General features: G+C 41.0%; 1 protein-coding gene across 12 annotated transcripts in view; it reads right to left on the reverse strand.

The window, feature by feature from the left end:
* Nucleotides 1–25682, reverse strand: part of lrp1bb (low density lipoprotein receptor-related protein 1Bb) — a 339637-nt gene that overhangs the window by 161698 nt on the left and 152257 nt on the right. For all 12 annotated transcript variants that reach the window (XM_054788302.1, XM_054788296.1, XM_054788300.1 and 9 more), the window contains 11 exons: nucleotides 16323–16545; nucleotides 15089–15281; nucleotides 14851–14994; nucleotides 12869–13105; nucleotides 12193–12373; nucleotides 7320–7539; nucleotides 6735–6924; nucleotides 5056–5178; nucleotides 4586–4729; nucleotides 2735–2860; nucleotides 1597–1710 (listed from right to left, as the gene is read on the reverse strand). In XM_054788302.1, coding sequence (XP_054644277.1) covers nucleotides 1597–1710; nucleotides 2735–2860; nucleotides 4586–4729; nucleotides 5056–5178; nucleotides 6735–6924; nucleotides 7320–7539; nucleotides 12193–12373; nucleotides 12869–13105; nucleotides 14851–14994; nucleotides 15089–15281; nucleotides 16323–16545 — 1895 coding nt within the window. The remainder of the gene's footprint in view (nucleotides 1–1596; nucleotides 1711–2734; nucleotides 2861–4585; nucleotides 4730–5055; nucleotides 5179–6734; nucleotides 6925–7319; nucleotides 7540–12192; nucleotides 12374–12868; nucleotides 13106–14850; nucleotides 14995–15088; nucleotides 15282–16322; nucleotides 16546–25682) is intronic.

Raw genomic sequence — 25682 nt, forward strand, 5'->3', positions numbered from 1 at the left:
CCCAGTGCAGCAAGATGACCACCTTGGTGGAACAGTTTTTCAGATGTCCGAAAGAGATAATCAACTTGCAACTTGGGCTGACAACTTGTCTTTCCTTCAGCTGATGAGAAAGGGTTTTGTTACCGATCAGAGTGGCAGCTGGGTGGCACCATTGCCAATTCGGAACCCAAGGAAGCCGCTCCCGAACAATGGACAACAGGCGTACCAACGTGTATCACAATAACGCAACTTCCAAAGGAAACCTAGCATGAAAGAAGACTTCCTGGAGTTCATGCAAGGGATCAAAGACAACCACCATGCTGAAATGGCCCAGCCATTAGAAGAGGAAGAGGAAAGGTGGTATCTTCCCATTTTTCCGATGTATCACCCGCAGAACTCGGGAATATTTGAGGCGTGTTTTACTCCAGTGCTCATTTTGAGGGCGTGCTACTCAATGAAATCTTGCTTCCAGGGCCAAACTGCAACAACAATATTCTCAGAGTCCTCCTGAGGTTCTGGAAGGGACCTTTTGCCATAACTGCTGACCTCAAGCAAATGTTTTATTGCTTCCTTGTTCAGGAAGAACACAGGGACCTCTTGTGCTTTTTGTGGTTCAAAAGCAATAACCCTGAAATGCAAGTGGCAGGGTATCGACTGTGGTCTATGATTTTGGGAAAAGCCCGTCAACAGCAGTAGCCACCTATGGATTAAGGAGAGCAGCACAAGAGGGAGAAAATATCTTTGGCAGCAATGTTTATCATTTCATCAAGACATTTACTATGTGAATGATGCTCTAGTATTCTTCCCAATAGAGGCCGAAGCAGTAGATGTTCTAAGGAGAACCCGGAACCTGCTGGAATCTAATAACATCAAGCTCCATAAGATTGCCTCTACATTGAGGTCACACGGATATTGAACTGCTGGATCTTGCTGTGGATAACTAACAGTTTCAGCAAAGCCTTGGAGGAGCCTGGAATATGGAAATAGACACATTCATCTTCAACATTCCTGTATCCCAGAAACCAATTGTGTACTCAGGGGTTACTTAGGTAAAGAGGTGGGGCAAAACATTTCTGTCCCCCCGTGGAAGCATGACAGAAAATAATTGAGAACCACTGCTGTAGGGCAGCCACATTGTTAAAAGAGACACATGTTGGTGCATGTTCACAGTGTTGCTCACCCTCTTCATTCGGCTCCATTCCTGTGGCATTGCCAGTAAGTGCATTTTAGTTAAAAAAGTTAAGCCCTGCGATTGGCTCGCCCAAAGTCAGCTGGTATAGGCTCCAGAATACCCCCCCACCCTAATGAGGACAAGCGGCATAGAAAATGGATGGATGGATGGAAGTTTAGGAAGAGTTTTATGTTGTATGTATTAGATGTATTGGACATTTGTTAGTTTACTTTATATTTACCAGTGTTTTATTGCAGTTTTACCTTTTCTTCATTAAATATTCCTGCCAAGTACAACACATTGACTGTTCATTGGAGGAAGCTTTGAGGAAATTAGTTTAAACTGACTGTTACGTCACGCATGGGAACAGGACAGATATAATGTAGCACATAACATATTTAAGTGAGACTTCAATAAAAGAAGATAAATAGACATGTGGGACTTACTACATGATACTTCATCAGATGCATCACCACAGTCATCCTCCCTGTCGCACAGCCAAGCTTGGGGTATACATCGCCCATTCTGGCATGAGAACTGGTCAGTCTGACAGGACTGGGCTGTGAAAGAGGAAAGACTTGCACTTCATTAAAATCCAAACTGCATAAGTCAATGCGGGTTGGTCAGAACAACTCTAATGATCACTACATCACTGCAGTGTCAATGTCTGCCTTGCGCTTTATCACTCGATCACTCAGTGCAGCTCAGAAGGTCTGAGGGCCTTGGGAAATGTGCCACTTGACGAGCTGACAGCCACATGCGCCACAGCACTGGTAAGCGCCCAGACCCGCCAGTGATCTTGCGTTGATGTGGAATATACGTGTCAATCTAATGAGGGAACATTCATCACCTTCTCATTAATGCATGTTGATTGATCCTCCAATTAAAAGCGCCGCAGAGACATCACTGAGGCTAATGTGATATATGATAAGTATTTCTGACATACAGCTGCCACTCTGCAGTGTAACATATCTATCACATCTATTATTATATCAGCCCTAGTGGTAAATCAGTTGTAACTATGCCATTAGTTTGTATAGAAAAACTGAATTCCCATCGTAGAGCCAATGAGGAGTACATCAACTTTAATTGAGGTAAGTATTCATTTGAAAGCATGTAGCCTGTTTTATTTTGGGAATAATTTGCAGTGGCGTACTGCGCCATACTGGAAGGCGTTTACAATAAGTTGGTTACCAGCTCGGAATTTGTGTCAGGCTGTGTGCCGGAAAGGAATTTTGAAGAAGAACATTCCACGTATTAACGCGATTAAACTGTGTTTAATAACAGTAATTGTAATAAATACGTGTAAATACAATAAAATGAAGAAAAATTAAAATGCATAACTACTTTTGGTATGTACTGTATATGTGTTTTCTATTCAGTGTCGTTCTGTTAAAATAACCCAACCATAAACATTTTTCATCTCTTAAAGGGGTAAACTTATAAAAATCAGCTGGGAATTATTATTAAATAGAAAAGATTTAGAGTAAGTTCAGAACTTAAAGAAGCAGAGTTGTTGTTGTCTGTCCAATCGTTCAAGTCCAATCCATTATACATACTTGAATATGAAAATGACAAACATACCTGAACATGTGATGTTTGCCTCATCCTCATTATCACCACAGTCATTTTTACCATCACAAAGCCATCTTTTTGGAATACAGCGGTTGTTTTTGCATTTGAAATGATCAGTTGGACATGAGTGATTATCTGCAAAAAAGAAGACGACAAAGCCCCACAAAAAGTGAATTTTACGGAACATTTTCTGACTCAAAGACACATTATGAAATATGGGAACGGAGATGACAGAAATAACAAAATCAATATTGTGTGTACAGTATTATGCTTTCTCGCAGCCTCCATAAAGACATCATTTGTGGCATGCTTGTGACAAATTGCAGCTATATAGCACACATACGGGATGTGAGCTACTAACCAAGTGAGTCAACACAGGAATGCTCCGGAGATTATTTTTTTTTTGGCGGGTTGAAAAAAATTTGCTTCCGCACTGTCCCGGATTAATAAATAGTTGCAGACGGGTACGGATCACTGAGTGAGAACTGCATCATACACAAGGCATACCTCGTGTACCAGACATGCAGACTGAACCATGTGACAGACCGTACTATAGAAGAAGAAAGGATGCATAAGTCCGTCATCTTACGCTTTCCAAGGCTTGTCTAGACTTACGACAAAGTGGAATTACATGTGCGTCATTTTGGGAATATAAAACAAGAAAATTCCGTGAGTATGTCGACTGCGGTGAGTCATGACACTCGAAATACTCATGTATCATCTTGGCTTGTCGTCAAAGATCACTTCTGGTCATGTGACGTCATCGTTTTAAAAAAACAGCGGCCTGCTCGTCCATACGGAACGGACGGCGTTTTTAGTTTTTCCCACTCTGGAAGCCGTTTAAAAAAAATACAGTTTCAGGTCGCCCACAATACCGTTTCCGTGTGGATGAGAGGCTGAAACGATAAAACACTTTCTGTGTGGATAGCCTAAGTGTTGTAAGACTGTTTTGAACGGTGGTGGGCGGTCAGGGTCAGCAAGGCCAGAAGCACTGACCAACACTTACAACTTAGATTCCCGTATTTGTTGCATGACATTGTATTATTGTTTTCCCAACAATCTATTGTCATCTTTTAATAGAGGGTGTCTTTGCTTTACTGCTTCCAGTATGTGTATGTGTTTGTTAGATTTTTTGGTCTCATCAGCTTCCAGCTTATTTTTTATTTCATTTTTTCTCATAATATCATGACTTTATTCTCGTAATATTTTCAATTTATTCCAGTCACTTTGCAACTACAAGTATTTCCCAACCTAATTGTCTTTGTTTGGTTTGTTTCTCATAATAATACAATAAAAAATATATGTTTTAATTTAAATTTGAATCAACAATGTCATTTAATATTTTAATATATATCTCGTAAAATTGTGACTTTTCTCCTCGTAAGATTACAACTTTTTTCCTCTTATTATTATGACTTTAGTGTTCTTATGTTTACTTTATTTTCATTAAATCACTGCTGTTTTTTTTTTTTCATTCTTGCTGTTTTTATTAGTTTTCTTGCTTAAATGCACCTCTAGAATGAGCCTCAGACCAATAAAAAAAAACAGCTGTGTGTCACAAATGTGTGTCACAAATGGCTCCCAGGCTGCACTTTGGACACCCCAGCCATAACTCATGCTTAATCCACTTACTGGCCACGACATTGGGTACACTCGCATCATCTTAGGAGATACAATACAAGAGCTACACAATAACTATTATCTATACAAGTACAATAATGTTGTTGTTAAAGATTTGTAGTGATATTAAGTGTCATTATAATAGATGCATGTCATGTTGCAGTGCAGTTCTACAACTGCGAATTGCTAAATTATTCTGTGCATGGAGGTGGGCGTAGACACTGATTTAACAATGCTCACAGCATATGTGGCTCTCCTCGTCGCTGCCATCCAGACAGTCATCGTCTCCATCACACTTCCACACAGCCTGAATACAGCGTTGGTTCCGGCACTGAAACTCCTCGCTGTTACATCGCTGAGGTTCTGAGCCACTGCTGGAGACTTCTGGTTGAAACAACGGTGGAGCAAAATCAACTGGATAATTTCTATGAGGAATTAGTTTAATGGACATTATTGCCATAGCTATAATTATATGAAAACACGCTTATCATCGTGTTATAACCTCATTCTTAACCACTGGGATTTGAATGTAATTTATGGAAACCCAGTGGGAATATTTCTCTTCTCTATTCATATTTTCATTACAGACTTGCATTGGAAGAGTTGCAGCTATTAGTTGATCTTCTCCCTATTGGATGGAGGGATTACAGTGCACTAGGAAAAGATGATGTTAAGCCTCTTGCTTTGTCTGATTCATTATATCCTCCTACCTGCACAGGTGACATTGTTCTTTTCTAGAACCTGGTTGTCAGCGCAGGCACACACTCTGCCTCTTGGGATGGCAAGGCAGAGGGTACCACAGCCGCCATAATTCAAACTGCATGCGTTGTCACCTGAAAAAAAAAGACCTAAATAAGTTGTTGTACTAATTTAAAAGCTTTTCTAAAGCCCACCTTATGTTCTGCACCATGTTGATGTTTTGTTGATTTGACTACTGCAAATAACAGGCAGCTAAGCTCATTTTCAGCTGTGAAAATGAAATATTGTATTGATGACTCTTAAATATTCCTCTCCTGACAACATGCTAGTTAACTGCCATGGGATCAAAATTATGACAAAAATATTTTTATAAGCATTTTAAATTCATCTAATTTGTGTGTGAAAAGGGGAAAACAAACATCACCATAAATAAGAATTCCAATGTATGTCACTGAACCAACAGAGAATCCATACCTGAGCCAATGGCATAATTATCTTTGGTAAGTAAGAGATGTGTCAGACTCAGCTTACTTCTCAGAGTACTGGACACCCAATTAATATAATTAGTGACATCAAAAGTGGAGATATGTTTTTGCCTCGTGTGAAGCAGACTGCATGCAGCAGCTGGTATCTGCATTATGCATACAACACAGGAACAGCTTCCATGAAACCCAAAGCATTTGAATTGTTCAATGAAAAATACCAGTTAACATATATAACATTATTCATATCAGTTTTAAAGCTGGAGCATCATGTGTTTGTAGTCCCAAGGTAAAATGTCTGATGTCTAACGTCTAATGCTTTGTACAGCGGAACAAAAGAAATGCTTGCTGTGCGGACCAGTTCCATTCGCCACTGCCAGCAATATCCGTTACCTTACCTATCGGCTTTTTTCAGCTTTCTAACAGCATGAATCCATCATCATTTGCAGGAGAGAGAGGAAGCCTTGGCCACCCGATATACTGTAACTTCACAGAGTCAAGGCTTGAGAGATTCCGAAGTGTCTGTCACTGCTATTATATGTCTTGGCTTACAATGTCAAATTTGATTCCTGTATGCATGTATGCATTCACTGGTACAATTTGTAAGGTGCATTCTTGCAAATACCTGTAAGTACGTAGTCAATATAGTAGTGAGAATATATTACATAAAAGTATAACTACCTATATATCACGTGCAAATGTTGGTGCCCTCTCAGCGGCCGGTGAACCCAGTGCATACAGTCCCTTTAGAGTAGCCTGCATGGTTTCATTGAACACTGCAAGGTGCCAGAATCCCTCCCACACTGTACTTTCTGAGCTCATTCAGTAACATGGTGCAGCATAAACTAAAGTGACTGCGGTACAGTTAAGGAATAGACTGAATAGATGAAATTATTAATTAATACTACCCGGGAATACAGTATTTGGCAAACAGGCCCTGAGCGTAACCTTGTAAGTGCATTGCTGTGCATGCGATGTTTCTGTTCGAGGTTGTCTTACAAGCACCACTGCTTTGCCAATTTTTGATCTAACCCTTGATATTTTGTAATAAACTTCATACGCCAATACACTGGGAGAAGACCCATGCATCCCTAATGTCTGGACACGCAGCAGAGAGTGGTTCGATGTGTAGTCCAACTTTCACAGTGTGGGTTGCTACGGTTCAGTGGCACAGGATGCGGAGAGAATAAAAAGGGAAAGCAGCCAACCTTGCTGACTTTGTGCATCATAAACTCGGAGGCCAAATAATGGTGGTCTTTCAATCCTCAGCACATTGACGTCCCCGGTGGACAAATCCAGCTGGAACACCGATGCATTCATGTATTCAGTCCAAAAGATAAAATTGTGATAATGAGTTATTCCAAATGGATGGTTAAGCTCTTCTCCATTGTAAACCACCTGCAATGGGAAGCAGAGCATCACTGTAATCAAAATATTTGAGCGCTTATGCAATAAAAAAATAATTATCTCAGAAGGGGTGAGGATAAAAATAATTCTAAAACTGTATATGGTCAATGAGTTCCTCAGGAGAAATCTATACAGCATTTCTACATGTAATCAGTATAGAGTTTTCTTGTAGTCTTGCACGCCACACCACATTCGCACTAGGCCTGAAGGGTACATGAAAATGTTTTGCATTGCAAAACTGTACGGCTCATGTTTCAACAGAACAAGGATGTCACTGTACAACAACAAAAATTCTACCTTAACACACCTAATTTGGTAGCATGAATAGTAGAAATATAATAGAATACGATAGAGCTGTTCTCCACAACATTACAGGTAAAACTCACCTTTCGTCCGGTCCCATTGAGGTAAATCTTTTCGATGTGATCATAGTAGGCATCACACCAGTACATGGTACTTGAACTGTGGTCCAGAGTCAGGCCATTGGGCCATAGCATGTTTGAGGTGACAAAAATATGGCGGTTTGATCCATCCATCCAGGCTTTTTCTATCCTTCCAATACTGTCATTGACCTCATCCTCTTCCCAGTCTGTCCAGTACATCCAGCTAACCAATGCACAAGCACAAAAGCCAATCAATCAATACTGTGTGGAACTGCTTGCATCGATGATAATTCTAACGAAATCTGTGATTGAACAGCTGTTAGAACAGCTAAAGTGGAAGAGTTTCCCCGAGATCTACAATTTCTTGTCGTCCCAAGGAACGAATGTCTTACTGACATCCATGTCTTACTGACAACGTGACGTAATGACATTGGACAGAGATATGCAATGACAGAAATAATTATTTCATGTTTAAGTTTAAGGAAAAAGTAATGGCTTATACACCGTAAATTACGTTAATTTGCATTTTGAGTGAAATAGGTATTTTTCCCCCTATAAAATTGCAAGAATTCTGACGGCCACAGACAAGTTATGTGCCCCTGAAGCATACAAATTCACAAATCCTGTGGCTTCATCAAGACGGTTTTTGAGGCTGAAACCACTCTTGGTGCAATGACTAGAAAAATAAATACATTCTAACAGTCAATTGCTCTCGCTCTGGAGCTCTAGAGCTCCATCTGAATCTCACTTCTTTGGGTAAGAATGACTCTGAGAAAGGTGAGGGATCATCCCAGAATTACATGAGAGGAGCCTGCTTATGGCCTCAAGGGAGCTGGGACCACGATCACCAAGAAAAACAGCAGTAACACACTTCGACCTAACGGACTGAAGTCCTGCAGTATCCGCAAGGTCCCCTTCCTTAAAAGGACATACTTGTATACAGGTTCGTTACCAGTGAACACTTGAATGATGCAGAGAAGGGTTGGGAAAATGGTGCTGGATAAAACCAAAATTTAACTCTTTGGCATCAACTCAACTCACCATGTTTGGAAAAAGAGAAATGTTGAATACAATCCCAAGAACACCATCCCCACTGTCAGACATGTGAGGTGGAAACATTCTGCTTTCGGGCTGTTTCTTTGCAAAGGTTCCGGGAAGACTTCACTGCATTGAAGGATTGATAAATGGGGCCATGCACTGTAGAATGTTGGATGAAAACCTCCTGGCCTTAGTCAAAACACTGAAACAAGGCAGTGGATATGTCTTCCATAGCATACCATACCATGCCGTCATAGCAACAAGAGTGCCTCAAAAAGAAGCACATTAAGATTCTGCAGAGGCCTAGCCAGTCTCTTGACCGTAATTCCATAGAAAATAGAGGAAACTGAAATTTTGAGTTGTCAAGCAACAGCCCTAAACCTTTGGATTGAGAGAGTATCTGTAGAGATGAGTAGCCCAAAATCTATGCTGACCTTTACAGACAACAAGTTTTTAAGTCAGGATTTGTTCGATGATGAAATATTTACGGAACTTCACTTAATAAAATACAAATGATTAAATCAACTTTTTTCTTGATTTTTTTTTTTTGGTTGATAATCTGTCTCTTTGTCTTTAGACCTACCATTACAATTATGGACTATTCATGTCTTCCAAGGGGGTAAACTTACAAAATCAGCAGTGGATCAAAGAATTATTTCCCCCACAGTAAATGTCTAAATAATGTTAAAGCCAAATTACATTTGGGTGGCTTGACATGACATTGACATTACGGCTCAGTGGTGCATGTGGCTCGCATGTCTGGCTCACAGCCAGATGGTCCTGTGTTAGATCCTCATCTCTCACTCTCTCTGTTGAGTTCGTACACTTGTGGCCAAACGTTTTGGGGGTACAGTGAAACCTAGATTAGCATCATTAATCCGTTCCAGAAGGTCCGACAAAACTCAAAAAACACACTCTGAACAAATAATTTTTTCCCCATCAGAAATAATGCAAATCCAATCAATCAGTTCCAGAAAGACAAAACTGTTAACAAAAAACATGTTTTTATAATTTTACAATTATAGTTTTACATGCAGTAAATAATGCATATAGATAATGAATGGAAGGATAAATGTCCCAAAAGATGTCCAAAAAGGCAGTTTCTACTCATTCCAGAGGAGCAGCTTCACTCATTTCCTGTCAGAATAATCTCAACTCCACCAGATCTTGCTTTTCATTCAAGACAGCAGCTCATTTCAGCTATCTTCCAGTCATGCAACCTCACCCTTATCTCTTGACACATCGACTTTAAGGTTGTTCCTTTGATTTCTTATCAATCAATACATGTGAGAGCTGATGTAGGCTTACACAGTTTCTTTTCTACAGACCTACAGAGCACTCTACCAAGGTTGAATTGCTGTGAAAAATGTCATCAAAACATTAAAATTTGGGTCTGCCTAAAACCTTTGCACAGATTTTGCGGCATCACTGTCTCGGTTATTCAAAATATATTAATAAATTAACGTTGTTTTTTTTAAAATTATTATTAAAAAATATTTTTAGTATTAAAAAAATACATATTTCAGCACATTTTATGTATTTCTGGCCAAAATTAAGCATTTTCAAGCATAAAAATGTCAAAATGTAGTAAAATACAAATATAAGGCATTGAGAAGACACATTCAAATACATGTTGTTGATATGTAGTATGCTGCACTAGTCACAAAGTGTCAGTAATCATCGATGAGACAATAGGCACCGCAGGAAGCACTTAGTGATAATGTAAGTCCCACTGCATGTGTCTTATTTATGTCTCAAATGGCTCATTTTCTGTCTTTCATGTTGACTATATTATGTAATACAAGTATAAAGGTGACTATAGGGGTGTTATTTCATGTCAAGAGGGCTCTAATAATATTAGAAACTGTATTTAGAGTGCCGTAATCAGGTTGTCTATGCTCCAACTACAATAATATTTCATTTATAAATAAGAATCCTACTTCCCGGAAATTCATTTATTGTGGTCGGGTCTGGTACCAAGTCACTGCCATAAATGAGGGATGGCTGTATTGCATTTACTCTTAAATGAAATGCTGAATGAACTGCAGGTATGATATATGAAGTAAAAAAAACAACAAAAAAAAAGTATTGTGCTACATAATGAATGCCATCCATGGGCTACAAATACAGTTTTTAATTAATACAATAAATGTAGGCATTCTTTGCACCATCATTATTAAATATGCAGCGGCAAAATTTCAAATTACAATTCAAAACATGTACATGCTTCATGGAACCATGCAGGTCCAGTCAATTAATACCTTTATGTGAATCAATGAATAACTTGTTTTTGTAAATACATTTTATTGTTATATTATAATTGTTCTGTTTTTAACTTCCTCTTTCCAAATTGATCTCACCCCTCACAGGATTGAACCAATAACCTCCATATCACGAGTCCCTTTCAATTAATTTGATGACATTTTCCGGCCTAGAAAAGAAGGGGAAATTAAGTTTTGGCAATCCATCCATCCCCGATAGGTGGGAAGTACTTCAGTGTGATTACTTAAATACACAGCATAACAAATCAATTGTTGGTGGTGATTAAACCGTGTTAACAAATAGCCAATCTACAAATGATTGGAAAACTTTAATTGAGTTCTACAGCACCTTCTCTATTGTAAGCCTAGCCTCAATTAACAAAGGAAATCATGTATTATGTCAGCAGAGGAACAAATCAAGTAGGTTAACTATGGCTAATGAGCTGGTAGTGGGGCTCATCTCTAGGCATACAGACAAGCATATAGACAAGGGTCTGTGTGAGTACGTTCATACACTATTCTATTTTTCATGTGAGAAGACTGAAGAAATTATACTTTGATATAATGTAAAGTAGTCAGTGTAAATTTGCTGTGCTCTCAATATAAGTCAAAACACAGCCAATAGAAACCGTTGGCAACAAAAGTGAGTGACCTCTAAGTGAAAATGTATATACAGTCATCCCTTGAATTCCGTCCTTTCACTCTATCATGGTTTTTCAAAAATATATTCATGAATAAATTATGCTGTTTCATGGTTGAATACGGCCTATTTTTAGTAAAAAAAAATATGCATATTGAAGCAATTCTCCAAGCCAGAGGGCGTTCAAGAGACACAGTCAAATATGCTGTAAAAGATATGCAGTATTCTACACTGGTCACAAGGTGTCAGTAACATCACTGAGACACAAATGCCAGACTTGATCGCCGCAACAACAGGTTTTTATTGTGCGTTTGAATGATCTCACAACAGGCACAATAATCCCTAATAAAAATCCCAAATAAAACATGAGCTACTTTTGCGGCCATAACCCACGCCAAACAAAAAACTCAACTCTGAACCCCCAACATCACTCCCTGTCCACCCGCCGCTCAGCTCCTCTAGGGAACACATTTATAGCAACACACATGAGCACGAGTCTTATTCATGTCTTAAATGGCTTATTTACTCTTATTATGTCTACTATACTGCGATTGGCTGGTGACCAGTCCAGGGTGTACCCCGCCCCTCACCCGAAGTCAGCTTCGATAGGCTCCTGCATACCCCCGCGACCCCAATGACGATAAGCGACATAGAAAAGGGATGGATGTATGTCTCCTGTATTGGGTGTAACAAATATAACGGTGACTATAGAGGTGTTAGTTCATGTCTAGGGGGCTCTTATAATGTTAAAAAAAACATATTTAGAAGGTCATAAACAGGTTTTCTATGCTCTAACTATGAAAATATTCAATTTATAAATAAGGAATCCTACTTATCACGGTCAAGTCCGGAACCAATTAACTTCTATAAATGAGGGATTACTGTAGGCTCTTATGAAGTTTTGCAGAAATTCCAACAACATACAGTATTTCCCTACCTGTTTAGAGGGTCAACCACAATGGCTCGTGGGTGTGACATGTTCCCTTCCAATAGAGTTTTCCTGGTCTCGGAGGCTCTCTGCAACCTGGCAACACTGATTGTCTTTCTGTAGCCATCGTTGGTCCAATATAAATTATTGCCAATCCAGTCCACAGAGATTCCTTCAACATTGTCGAGTTCTATGAGCAAATCATCAGATCCAAATGTTGAAAAATGGGTTTTATGATGCAATCCAGTGGCATTGATTTTGATACCGATGTGAAGAACTTTAAGTGCGATGCAGCAGACTACTTCAATGGCTGGTTTTAAAACTCACAATATCTGAATTTGATTAAAGATGTGGGTTACTTTATTTTATCTTATATATCAAATGACTATGACTATGATATGTCACTACTAGAGAACTGTTATCTTTGTATCACGCAAGTATCCAACAACGGTCAACACTGCAGTTTACCCACACGGTGAAACAAATGCAGGTAGGTGTGAAACAAATGCAGGTAGGTGTGAAACAAATGCATTTTGAGTACATTGAAAAGATTAAATGTTTGTAAAATGGAGAACCAAAATCGCTGATACGAGATACTACATGCAACATTCACAGGCACCTGGAATTCTGCATCTGCCTAAACAACAACAACAAAAATAACATACAAAAACACATTTTGACTTACCTTCGTTAAGTATGGTTTCTCTATGGCTTCCATCTATATTTTGCCTTCCAATGAGGAAACTGGTGGTGTCAGCAAAATAAATATGTCCCAATGACGCATGGTAGTCAATAGCTCGAGGGTTGACAAGGTCCTCAATTGGCACCATATGCTCGTCACTCGACTTAATGTTCATATCCAAGCCTCGGATGACCCCAGGACGCCCTTTACCGTAGAACATGAAGAGATCATTTTTGGGCTCTATGAGGCAAGAAAGGAGAGACCGTTTTACTGTTATTGTCAATTAATTGGTCTAATTTGTCAGGGCTGATCCGAGCATTAAGCACTTTCACCAAGCACATTGTTCTCAAGTCTTAGCCAAAGCCAGAACTATCCATTCACATTAATGGAGACAATGACCAATACCAATGACAATTCTGTATAATCTATCATGCTTGTGCAAAAAAGTTGTCTGGCAGTGCAAAAAAAAAAGTATGAGCAAATAGACAATGGCAAATACTTACCTTGGCAGAACACTATCTCTGATCTAAAATAATGTGGTGTCTCAATAGAGGGACAAACAGTGAAGCCTAGAAAGCTGAGGCAGCTCCTCTGCGGCCTGCCTGCCGCTTAGGCTCTACGGGGGGCTCTATGTTCTCCAACCCTTTGGGATCCTTTGTAGAGGCAAGAGGAGGAATGAAGGAGGGCTTCCGGGGAGAGAGGCAGACCTCTCCTCACTCTCAGTCCCTACCCACGAGACTACAGTGCTGTGGGTGAGGACCACACATGCCTCAATTCAATTTATCATTTTGTGAGGGAGAAACCAACTACCCAGGAGGCAATTAAGACTTGCAAGAGACCCAGATTTCATACTCCAGTGTGACCGCTGTAAGAAGCACGACCATTTAGCACCACCATCTCATTATGTTTAGGATGACGGAGAGCGCAAGAAGGAGAAAAGATAGCTGAAACGGACCGATCATGTGTAATGGGGGAATAAATCAAATATGTCATACCAGATGCTTTGTTACGCAAACTGCAACTTGGTGCCCCCCCCAACTGTGATGTAAACTTCATCTGTCTTTATTGTTAACTATGCAGTTTTCATGAATTGATTAGACAAGTCAACAAATGCTCAATCGAAATTGCAGTGTGCCGACGGTATTAAATAATTTTACATAGAAGCTGAGTTCATCAGCACCCTTTCAATCAATCAGCAGATAAATGCAACATCTGCGCTATTATGACTTTATGTTGTCCTTCTCAGGCGTTTATTATGAGTGCTTCCAATTAGCACTTAAATTGGTTAAATTATATTACACTTAAATTAAACCTTAAATATATATTTTTTAAAAGCCTCCGATGATCCATCCATCCGTCCATCCATCTTCTATGCCGCTTATCCTCACTAGGGTTTCGGGTATGTTGGAGGCAGGGTACACCCTGGACTGGTCGCCAGTCAATCGCAGGGCACATATAGACAACCATTCACTCTCACGTTCACATTCACATTCACATCAGAGTCACCAATGAACCTAACACGCATGTTTTTGGAATGTGGGAAGGAAACCTAAATTACGACTACAGGACTGCGACAACTAATGATTATTTTCTTAGTTTATTCATCTGAAGCTTGTTGTTTCAATTAATCGAGTGATCAGTTAGGACCTAGACGGACCAAAAGAATGTGAACCAGACACAAACAGTTACTGGTTTGGGCCACAACATATCAGAAAAGAGGTTAACATTGTTGATCGTTGTTTTCCAAAGTGTGTGAATATCTTGTTTTGCCCCAACACAAAGAAAATAGGTCTGTTTTCATGGATGACTACGGAAATGTAAAAAATATTCACATTTGAGAGGCTTACATCAGAGGATATTTACATTTTTAAATTTAAAAATAGGTTAATCGAATACCAAAATACTTGTCGATTAATTGGATAATTGATTAATCACTGATTAATTCATTAATTGTTGCAGCTCTAATCTAAATTAGACATACTTACTTTTGCAGGATTGTCTATCAGAGTCCAGGCTGTAGCCAACACGGCAATAGCACGTTCTGGACTTGTAGCTGCCACTCAGAAGACAAATATGGGAGCATCCACCCAATTTCCCATATGAATCCACCTCACATGCATGAGTCCTAACTGTGAATAAAATCAGTGCATGTAATTAGCTGGTGTAATATTTTTTTTTCTTTACAAGCAGCCCAACTCACTCACTACATGGAACCTGGCTTACCTTTTGTTTGAATTACTTTATGGTAAACACGGAGGGTTTCCGTCTTCCCCAGACTTGCAAGTGTCTTGATCTCTGCTGTGATGTTGAACCTGTGGATTTGCAGCAGCTCCACAGCAGAAATATCTTTGGAAGGGTCAGAGCGGGTAGCATAGAGGTAGTTCTCAAACACAGTTAATGCATAAATATTTGACACCTGAAAAAGAAAAAAATGATAAAATTAGCTTGTTCCATTATCCCGCAAAGCTAAAAATATGTGAAATTATGGGTATTATCTCAAAGCATGAGACAATGGGCCAAAATACTCGACTGAAAAGCTGAAAACCTTTAGGGGGCCCGATGTGGGACTGATACATTAGTATCCATATTTAGCAGGCAAACACCCATGAAAAGTGGCATGGTTCGATGAGCCTTGCGCACAGGAAACAGAATTAAATTGAGGGAGCTGCAACATGACATCAGGGGCACCAGGAGTCATGAGCCGAAATGTATAAATAAACAAGCAAACCACTGTTCCACAAAACACACACAATCTACACTGTATTGCTCTGTAACAACAGACGTTGGTGGGGTTAAAGTACAGTTCACAGGCAACATAAAAAAATAATTGACCTTTCAAAAAGTGATAATTTGGGAGACATTTGGCAACATTTTTAATTGATATAATTAATTCCAGCTAATAAGGTTATCAATGCTAATCAGATATGCTTATTGTTAATAAAAAAACAAATACAAATGAGTAAGATGAAGGGTGGGTTCTTCTTGGCAACCAATTATAGTCCACAACGTTAAACTAAGTATGAAGAAAATTAAAATTTAAGCCTATTCCAGTTTTGTTAACTGCATTTGCTGTATGTGGAGTTTTCCTCAGTCTACCTTGTAATATTAAAGCTCAGTGGCATTTTGAAGCATGTATACCCTTGCTACCTGGGCCGTAAGCAGCAATAGCATCTGCCTCTGAAAACATAACCCTGTGCATGTAATACACGTATATCTTGCATGAATGTGTAGCTCTGGTTGCCTAAAGGGATGTTTTAATGAATGGCCACAATCTGTGATGAGACTGCTGAAGAGCTAATTTGAAAGATTTGCCCCCAGTGTATCTTATTCATCAACCAGGCTATAGTGAACTGACCTTTTATGTCAAGATGAGACTGAATCATACAAGCAAAACGAGAATGAACCAACTGTCTTAAAATAAAACGGGCCATTTGAAGGGCAAAATGTAGTCACGCACTTTGCTTCCTTGGGTGATGGTGTGTCGGTATTTGCCTTGGTAATCCACAACATCTATGTAATCCAGGTAGACATCTGCCCAGTATACCAGCTTTTTGACCACATCCAATGCCACAGCTGTGGGCTGCTCGATTTTATAATCCACCAGCCGTGTCCTGTTGGTGCCATCCATGTTGCAGCGCTCCACCTTGGCCACGTTCCCATAGTCAGTGAAGAACATCATTCTGCACAAAGGCAAAGACATTAAAATCACAGACTGTTAGAGATGCTGTATTTGCGTCACTCATCGAGATATATACTGTATAGACTGTATCCGACGAAGACACATGAGAAGGTTCAGCTGGAACCTGTGGCTCCCTCGTTGTTTCAATTGCTTCCATTCCTTCATAAAGTATTTGCCACCATACAGAGTGGTCCATAGCCAGTTGTTCCCAGTTGCTTGGATTGATCTTCATTGCCTTCAAGTCACTTTTGTTGCAGTCTTTGCAACGGAGTCTTCGACCACCCTGCAGCCGCTTCTCATATCTTAGTTCACTGTAGAGAGCTAGTTTTGGTCGGCGTGAATCGTCCATAAGACAAACATGTCCCCTCCACCTCAGTCTAGATGCTGCTAACAGAGCTTCTACACTTGGCATGTTTGCCCTTTTAAGAACTTCAGTATTGGGGACTTTGTCTTGCCACTTAATATGCATGATGTAGCACAAATGGTGGCACTTCATGCTTGTCAGGAGCCTGATGTCCCTATGGTAAAGAGGAGCAGCTTCTAGAGCAGGGGTGTCAAACTCGTGCCATGGAGGGCCGAGACACTGCAGGTTTTCATTCCAGCCAGTCTCTAAAGCTGGTGATTTTAATGACCAACACCTTCAGTTTGAGGGAAGGAGCTCATCAATTAAATCACCTGCTGAAGAAACTGGTTGGAGAGAAAACCTGCAGCGTCTCGGCCCTCCAGGGCACGAGTTTGACACATGTGTTCTAGAGCATAGAGCAAGGTAGATATAAAAACTGCCCGGTACACGTTACACTTTGTGATGGCCATAATACCTCTCTGGTCCCATAGCGTACTTCTTAAGGCACCAAAAGCAGCACCTGTCGCTTCGCTACGTCCGTTGATTTCATTGCTGAGAGTGGCTTCAGTATTGATCGCACTCCCGAGGAAGACAAAACTGCGCACAGAGTTTAGTAGTATGCCGTCAATTGTGATTTTTGGCTCTCTGGTTCTCCTTTGGAGACTGCTGGTACAGAGTTTTGGTTATTTTGATGTTAATCTTTAATCCAAACCTTTTGGAGGCGCTTTGGAAGCTGGTGATTATTTCTTGCAGGTCAGCGAGAGAATCTGAGACGAAGGCCGAGTCATCAGCATAGAGCAGGTCGAGATAATACATCACAAAAACACAACATGAATGTATGTTCATGCAGACTGAAGTTAGTCTGCCGTGTAGAATTCGCCTTTATGAAACCAACCTTGCGAAACCAAACTTGGCTATTATAGCAGCCATAACAAGTCCATATTGTTTCTATAGTTGCCAAAGCAACACTAGCAGGTACAAATGAAAGTCTCAGGGTCTGATCTACTGAAAGTTTGAGTGTATAAAAAACACTTGAAAGCTGATCTACTAACAAGGTCTGCTGAGGATTGCACTCACAATCCATTTTGCTTGTTTGCAGAATATATGCCAGTCATAAGAACGCTCTAGATACTGGGAGGAAGAGATGCAAATGTAATCACTTCAAGATTCAAGATTCAAGAGAGTTTTATTGTCATGTGCATGGTAAAACAGCAGTTATACCATGCAATGAAAATCTTATTCTGTTCATTCTCCCAAGAAAAGAAAGAAAACACAAGAAAGAATAAGAACATAAGAAACAAACACATAAACATATATACCAATAAATTAAGCAACAACAACAGAAGAGACATTAATACAGATATAAATAAATAAATAAATAAATAAAGTGCTATGCGTGTGTGCGTGTGTTGCGTGCGGCGTGTGCGAGTGCTTCGTTGAGAAGCCTGATGGCCTGTGGGTAAAAGCTGTTTGCCAGCCTTGTGGTCCTGGACTTCAAACTCCTGTAGCGTCTGCCTGACGGTAGGAGTGTAAATAATGAGTGTTGTGGATGTGTGCTGTCCTTGATGAGGTTGTGTGTTCTGCGTAGGACTCTAGTTTTATAAATGTCTTGCAGTGAGGGGAGGGCTGCCCCAACAATGTTCTGTGAGGTCTTGATCACCCGCTGGAGTGCTTTCCTATCACGTGTTGTACAGTTACCGTACCAAACAGTGATGGAGGCGGTAAGGACACTTTCGATAGTGCATCTGTAGAAGCAACTCAGGATTGTGGTGGACATGCCAAATTTCCTCAGTCTTCTCAGGAAGTACAGTCTCCTTTGGGACTTCTTCATAATTTGTTGGGTGTTGTGAGACCAGGTGAGGTCCTCGCTGATGTGTGTGCCAAGGAACTTGAAGGTTTTCACCCTCTCCACCTCAGTCTCATCAATAAACAGGGGACTATGTGGCTCCTTTTCCCTTGTTCTTGGGTCGATGATCATCTCTTTAGTCTTATCTGTATTGAGAAGGAGATTGTTATCACGACACCAAGCTATGAGGTCCGCCACCTCTCTTCTGTATGATGTTTCAACACCACCAGTGATCAGTCCGATGACTGTAGTGTCATCCGCAAATTTAATGATGCTGGTGTTGTTCTGGGAGGCCACGCAATCGTAGGTGAAGAGCGTGTAGAGGAGTGGACTCAGCACACACCCCTGTGGGGTCCCAGTGCTCACAATTCTTGAGCTGGATGTGCGGTTGTGGACTCTGACTGACTGGGGTCTGCCTGTGAGAAAGTTAAACACCCAGTTACAGAGGGAGGGAGACAGGCCAAGTGTGAGGAGCTTATTTGTGAGTTTGTGGGGGCTGACTGTATTAAAAGCAGAGCTATAGTCTATAAATAGCATTCTGACGTATGTGTCCTGGCCCTGTAGGTGAGAAAGGGCTGTGTGGATGGCAGTGTTGACTGCATCATCCGTGGACCGGTTCTGGCGATATGCAAACTGTAGAGGGTCCACAGTTGCCGCCGGGATGCTCTTTTTGATGTGGGTCATGACTAATCTTTCAAAGCACTTCATAACAATAGGAGTGAGTGCTATAGGGCGATAGTCATTCAAGCAGGTCACGTTGCTCTTCTTGGGTACGGGCACTATGGTGGTGGACTTAAAGCAGGTCGGTACAGATGCTTGTGCAAGCGACAGGTTAAATATGTCAGCAAGCACATCAGCTAGCTCTGATGAGCAAACCCGAAGTGCACGTCCTGAGATGTTGTCTGGGCCTGCTGCTTTTCGTGGGTTTGTTTTGTTCAGAACCCTGCGCACATCAGCTGATGTCACCATGAGAGGTGAGTCCTGTGTGCTCCCCAAGTCCAGCCACCCTCTCTGCTCATCAGGAGTTTGGGTGTCAAAGCGGGCATAGAACGCGTTCAGCTCATCAGGAAGTGTGGTTTGGCTGGACGTGGCTACGCTACTCTGCTGTCGATAGTCTGTGATGTGCTGGAGCCCCGCCCACATGCGCCGAGGGTCTGAGGTGGAATAGTAGCCCTCCAGCTTCTGTCTGTACTGTCTTTTGGCCTCCCATATGGACCTCCTCAGGTCATATCTGGCCTTTTTGTAGTCATCAGCGGTGCCCATGACAAATGCAGTCGAACGAGCACGTAGCTTAGCCCTTACATCACAGTTCATCCACTGTTTTTGGTTAGGGTATTTTCTGTAATACTTGGTGGTGCTAACAGTCTCTATGCATGTGCTAATGTAGCCAGTAACAGCAGAAGCATATTCATCCAAATCAACAGTACAATCTTCCCTCCCCGCTGCAGTTTTAAACACATCCCAGTTTGTGCAGCCAAAGCAGTCCTGAAGTACTTGATCAGTTTCTTCATTCCATACTTTAACTGCTGTACGTACAGGGGGAGCTTTTTTAAGAAGTTGTCTGTATGTTGGATAAAGGAATATAGAGATGTGGTCAGCCTTTCCAAAGTGGGGTCTTGGAACAGCCTTCAAAGCACCTTTCATGTTGCTGTAGACTTGGTCCAGGATGTTATTTTCCCTTGTGGGAAAGCTCACATGCTGGTAATATTTGGGGAGGACAGTCCTGAGGTTACAGTGGTTGAAATCGCCAGATATAATGAATACAGCGTCTGGGTGTTTGGTCTCGTGTTTATCAATGATGTCATGCAGGAGGCCTAGTGCGTTAGCGTTGTTAGCTCGTGGTGGGATGTAAACAGCAGTTAAATACACAGCGCTAAACTCACGAGGCAAATAAAAAGGTCTGCATTTCACCATCAGCAGCTCAATGTCCTGCGAGCAGTGCTTTTCCATCGTCTGTACGTCTGTGCACCACCGTTTGTTTACGTAAACACAGACGCCGCCACCTCTGTGTTTACCAGACGCTAAAGTCCGATCTCCCCGGTAAGCAGCAAATGATTCCAACTGGATCGCCGAGTCCGGTATATCCTCCGTCAGCCAGGTTTCTGTGAAGGTGAGGACACAGCATTCCCTGATCTCACGTTGAGTTGTAATCCTTGCTCGTAGTTCGTCCATCTTGTTTTCAAGAGAGCGGACGTTGGCTAGCAGCAGGCTTGGTAGCGGTGGCCTCGTCGCTCTAGCTTTTAGCCTAGCATGCAGGCCGGCTCGCTTGCCTCGTTTACGCCTCGGATGCTTTGCTCGCCGGGTATTCAGCTCACCGGACCCGCAGGATGCTGCGTTCTCCCGGCGCAGAAGAAAGGCAAAGTCTGAGAGGCTAAATGAAAGTTCATGGTGAACCCTGCCGATGTTCAAAAGTGTCTCCCTGTTGTAATGTACTGCGTGAGTGTGTTGAATGTCCAAAATGAACAATAAAATAGCAAAAAATAGAAAAACACGGGAGAGTGTCACAGAGACGTCTGCCACGGAGGGCGCCATCTTTCATCTTTTACCACTTACCACTTAACAACCATAATGTGATTTATTACCTCCGCCAAGGAGGTTATGTTTTTGCCGGTGTTTATCTGTTTGTCTGCTTGTTTGTGTTCAAAATAACTTGAAAAGTTCTGAATGGATTTGGATGAAATGTTCAGGAGTGATCAGAAATGGTATATGGAAGAACTGTTTACATTTTGAGAATTTTTTTTAAAGGATAGTTTAACATTGCGAGATAGGACCGTTTTCGGCTTTTGTGCATGCGACGTCACAAAAAATGGTCAGAAAACAACTTTCCAACAGGTTCTACAAAATATCAAAGACTGAGGCAGATAATGTAATAATTCTGGATAGACAAGACACTGTGGACTCTGGCGTGTGCCAACACATTTGTTGTTGCTTGTGTGGAGTTTGCATGTTCTCCCCGCGCGTGCGTGGGTTTTCTCTGGGTACTCCAGCTTCCTCCCACATTCCCAAAATTTGCATGTTAGGTTTTGGCGACTCTAAATTAGCTGTTATTTCCAACAGAGTCAATGTGGTAGGACACTAAGGGCCTCTGCGTTGCTAAAGCTCATATCAACCAGAGGCCCAGGGAGGACCTCCAACTCCATGGCTTCAAACCCCATTTTCTCTTCACGGCCACTCTGCTTTCCCAAACTCTCTATGGTGACAGCTGGTACCGCACGCAAAATCATCATTTACATAGAGCAGTCCGCACCGCTTTTGCCCCTGTTAAATACTGCGCATGCAATCATAGTAGATCACACCCACTAAAAGTATATGCAATTTTTTTGGTTGGTCACACAGTTTAGCACACGTTATTTGGGATCTTAGTAGTTCATGCCTTCAATCTGTGTTAGTGAGCGCTTAATAGTCCATCCACCTCACAGGTGTAAGATATCAAAATGCCGATTAAGACAGCATGAGTATTGTACAGGTGTGTCTAATGCTGGCTGCAATAAAAGGCCACTCAAAAATGTGCCGTTTGAACACACAGCACAATGCCATAGATGTTGCAAGTGTTGAAGGAGCGCTCAATAGCCTTGCTGACTGCAGGAATGTCCACCAGGGCTGTTGCCCATTTTGATATGCCACACCTGTGAGGCAAAAGTGAAGTGCTCACTAACACAGATTTAGACAGATTTGTGAACAATAGTTGTAGCCTGTTGTGAACGTCTTTGAGTTGAGCTCATGAAAGATGCAAGCAAAAATGAACGCGTTGCGTGTTTATTTTTGTTGAGTCAGGAAGACAGAAGAATAGCAATGATGCAATGTATGTAGCTTTGTGATTTTGAGGTCAGAATGGTATCAAAACAACACAGGGACAGGAAAGCAAGAAATATAAGTTTTAGGGTTGTGAAAGATAAACCAATACGACCGGATATCAAATTTGACAAGCGAGAGATATGGCTGTGTCGCTAGCGGCCGCCTCGATCGATAAGAATCAACCATAAACCCTTAGATTAATTTATCGTAGAGACAGGCACCGGGTAGAACGAGACTAGCAATCGGTTGACAGTGCATCTTTAAAGTGACGCGGGAACCTGGACTGCCGGTGAATCGATTGTAGCACATGCTCGGTAGCTTCCCATGACTAAAGACGAGAGTGGAAGCTAGTCACCACAAAAGATTTTCAACACGTCAGGAAAATAAAAATCAAAAATTTGAAACGTCTTTGGATTTTACAATAAAGAAAGACAGAAAACTCAACAAAAGCAATGCCATTTGTAACGCCACTGGTAGCATGACAATTCACAACAAGAACAACAGAGATGAGTGTGGTACCCTTGTTTCTTGGGCTGCTGCTTACCTGTTTTGGTTTGCAACTTCTTTACTTTTAAATGTTGCACATTTTTACTTGCCTCGAGTGTTCAAAACACTACGCTCAGGCCGAAACGTTGCATGGGTATTTTGAGTATAGGACTGTTTACTTTTCCAACCTAACACAGCATTTTCATTGCACCCATATGCCAAATAGTGCTATTTACTTATCTTTGCTTGGACACTTTTTTTTTCCCAAACTATTTGTTATTGTTTGAGGGGCTATGAACTATTTTTTGTTATTTCTTATTACTGATTGGACTAAAGACTGTCAGTGCCTTACAGCATGTGTGCGGGTATGGTGTGGTCTTTTACACATTAGAAAATACTGTAAGAATATCACTTTTATAGAACTGGCTTCTTTAGTTTATAATGTATGATGAATGTCGACATCAACAAACGTTAACCGTGAAATTGTATCAAATCTAATCATATCGTTCACACACAGAATCCAATCATTCTGTTTTTAAACTATTTCGTTTTTTGAATTGTATCGTAGATGCATATCGAACAATCTATCACAAAGAGACGTGCAACCCTAGCAAACCTAAAAGGCAGTTTTAGAATTAGAAATATCAGAGTGCTGGTTTCGCCGCCTTGTAACAATAGGGGTGTATACTGTTGGCTGATAGTGCGGGAGCTTGAATGAGGGGGATCCCCCTGGGACACTCGGTCAATTGAAAAACAACAAATCACCTGCTAGGTAAAACATTTCACAATGTCACGGATCCAAACAGAAGTGAATATTTGTTTTACATTCATGAGGTGGGACTGACAGGACGCATGAAGTGACGGAACACTAGTTTATATCACATCATGGACAACGGGGACAAATAATGTGCATCACACAACAGATAAAAAAGTAACATTAAAAAAACTATGTCATGTGGACTGTCATTCTATCAAAAGGCATTTGGCACACTGGCTTAGACTAACACATACCTGGACACGCATAGATCCCCCACAAAAGATTTTGCCCCTTCAGTATTTTATTTTATTTCAGTGAGTATAAAGGCAAAATTATAGGAAAAAAAAAATGTCACTGTCCAAACATCACGTTTTCAATACATTTGTGTGTGTGCAGTGTGCACGTGCCTGTCCAGGCAGGCGAAAAGCCATCCGCCTGACGTAATGTCCCACTGTATGTAATTCAAGTGATGGACAGACACACCTCAAAGCTGATGAAAAGGCGAGGCTTTCGTCAACAGAGCATAGGCCAGAGTATATATCGGAGCATAAATATGCCTGTCTGTGTCTGCGGTGCGCAAGGCTAATCACACCCGGCGGATTTCCTCGGCTACGGTACCCTCCCAGGCCAGGCACCTTTTGAACACTTCACTACCGTAAACGGACACGGGTGAGTGCAAAATGAAAGCAGTGTGCTGCCATTGCTCAGTAAGAGAACGGTGCTGCATGCTGCAACTATTAACGCTGCACTTCAGGTAAGGAACTTTATTAAAAATGAACTCATCATCACCCTGTTCAAACGCTTACTGTCGCACCTTCCTAACAAGAAACACTGTACACCAGAGGTGTCTGAAGTGCGGCGCAGGGGCCATTTTCGGCCCACAGCTTGTTCTTTCTTCTTTCAAACGAGGTGTATCATTAGTAGGGCTGTGAAACGATTGAAATATTTAATTGTGATTCATCGAATTTTGTCCATAGTTAACTCATAATTAATCACAATTAATCACAGATATAACTTTTTTTTAATCATAAGTAGGGATGTAAATATCTTTGTGGTAAATGATTCGGTACGTATCTAGATAAACGGGTTAAGATACGATTAAAAAACGATCTAGTTTAAAAACAGGCCAATTTGATGCAGTGTACAAACGACACAATTCGATTCGATACAATTCAACGGTTACATTTGTTCATGTAAACATTCATCTTATATAAAGAAGCTAATTCTATAAAAGTGTCATTCTTACAGTATTTACAAATTTGTAAAAAAGCACATCATATCCCCAAGCATGCTGTAAGGCAGGGGTCCCCAACCACCAAGCAGTGGAAAATGTTCAAGTGCAACAACAAACATTTTTTAAATTGTATGTAAAGGGATATCCATTTTGGAAAAATTGGCCATTATTTTATTCAAAAAATAATGTACAGTTATTCGGCAGTTTTTGCATGTTTAATGCGAGCGGCGAATTGTCCCACTTTGTTTGACAGTCCTTGAACGCACCACCAAACTTTCTTGCACGCCCTACAGATAAACTACTATATTGTATTTTTTTCTCTTTTTCTTTCACCTCATATTTGGTTCTAAATGACAATAAAAATATGCCGGCAGTGCTCAATTACCTTCTCAGTTCTCTCTGGCAGTACTCTGTGACAACTCAACTCACAGAGACAGTAGACACAAATAACTAATAACACGGTCTTATTGCGAGAGCCATCTGACGGGGCTTTGATGCTAAACTTACCATTCAAAATACCCTTGTATTTGTCCATTTCTGCTCAATATTTGTTCCTAGACATAAATAACACATTACATAGACTCACATGTTAGCATCGACAGGATACTTGGTGGCTATTGTCTCAACAATTTAAGTTCCTGACATCTAGTGGCCAGTGGAGTATAGTGCTACTGCAA

This window comes from Dunckerocampus dactyliophorus, chromosome 9, assembly GCF_027744805.1.
Source record: "Dunckerocampus dactyliophorus isolate RoL2022-P2 chromosome 9, RoL_Ddac_1.1, whole genome shotgun sequence".
NCBI lineage: Eukaryota > Metazoa > Chordata > Actinopteri > Syngnathiformes > Syngnathidae > Dunckerocampus > Dunckerocampus dactyliophorus.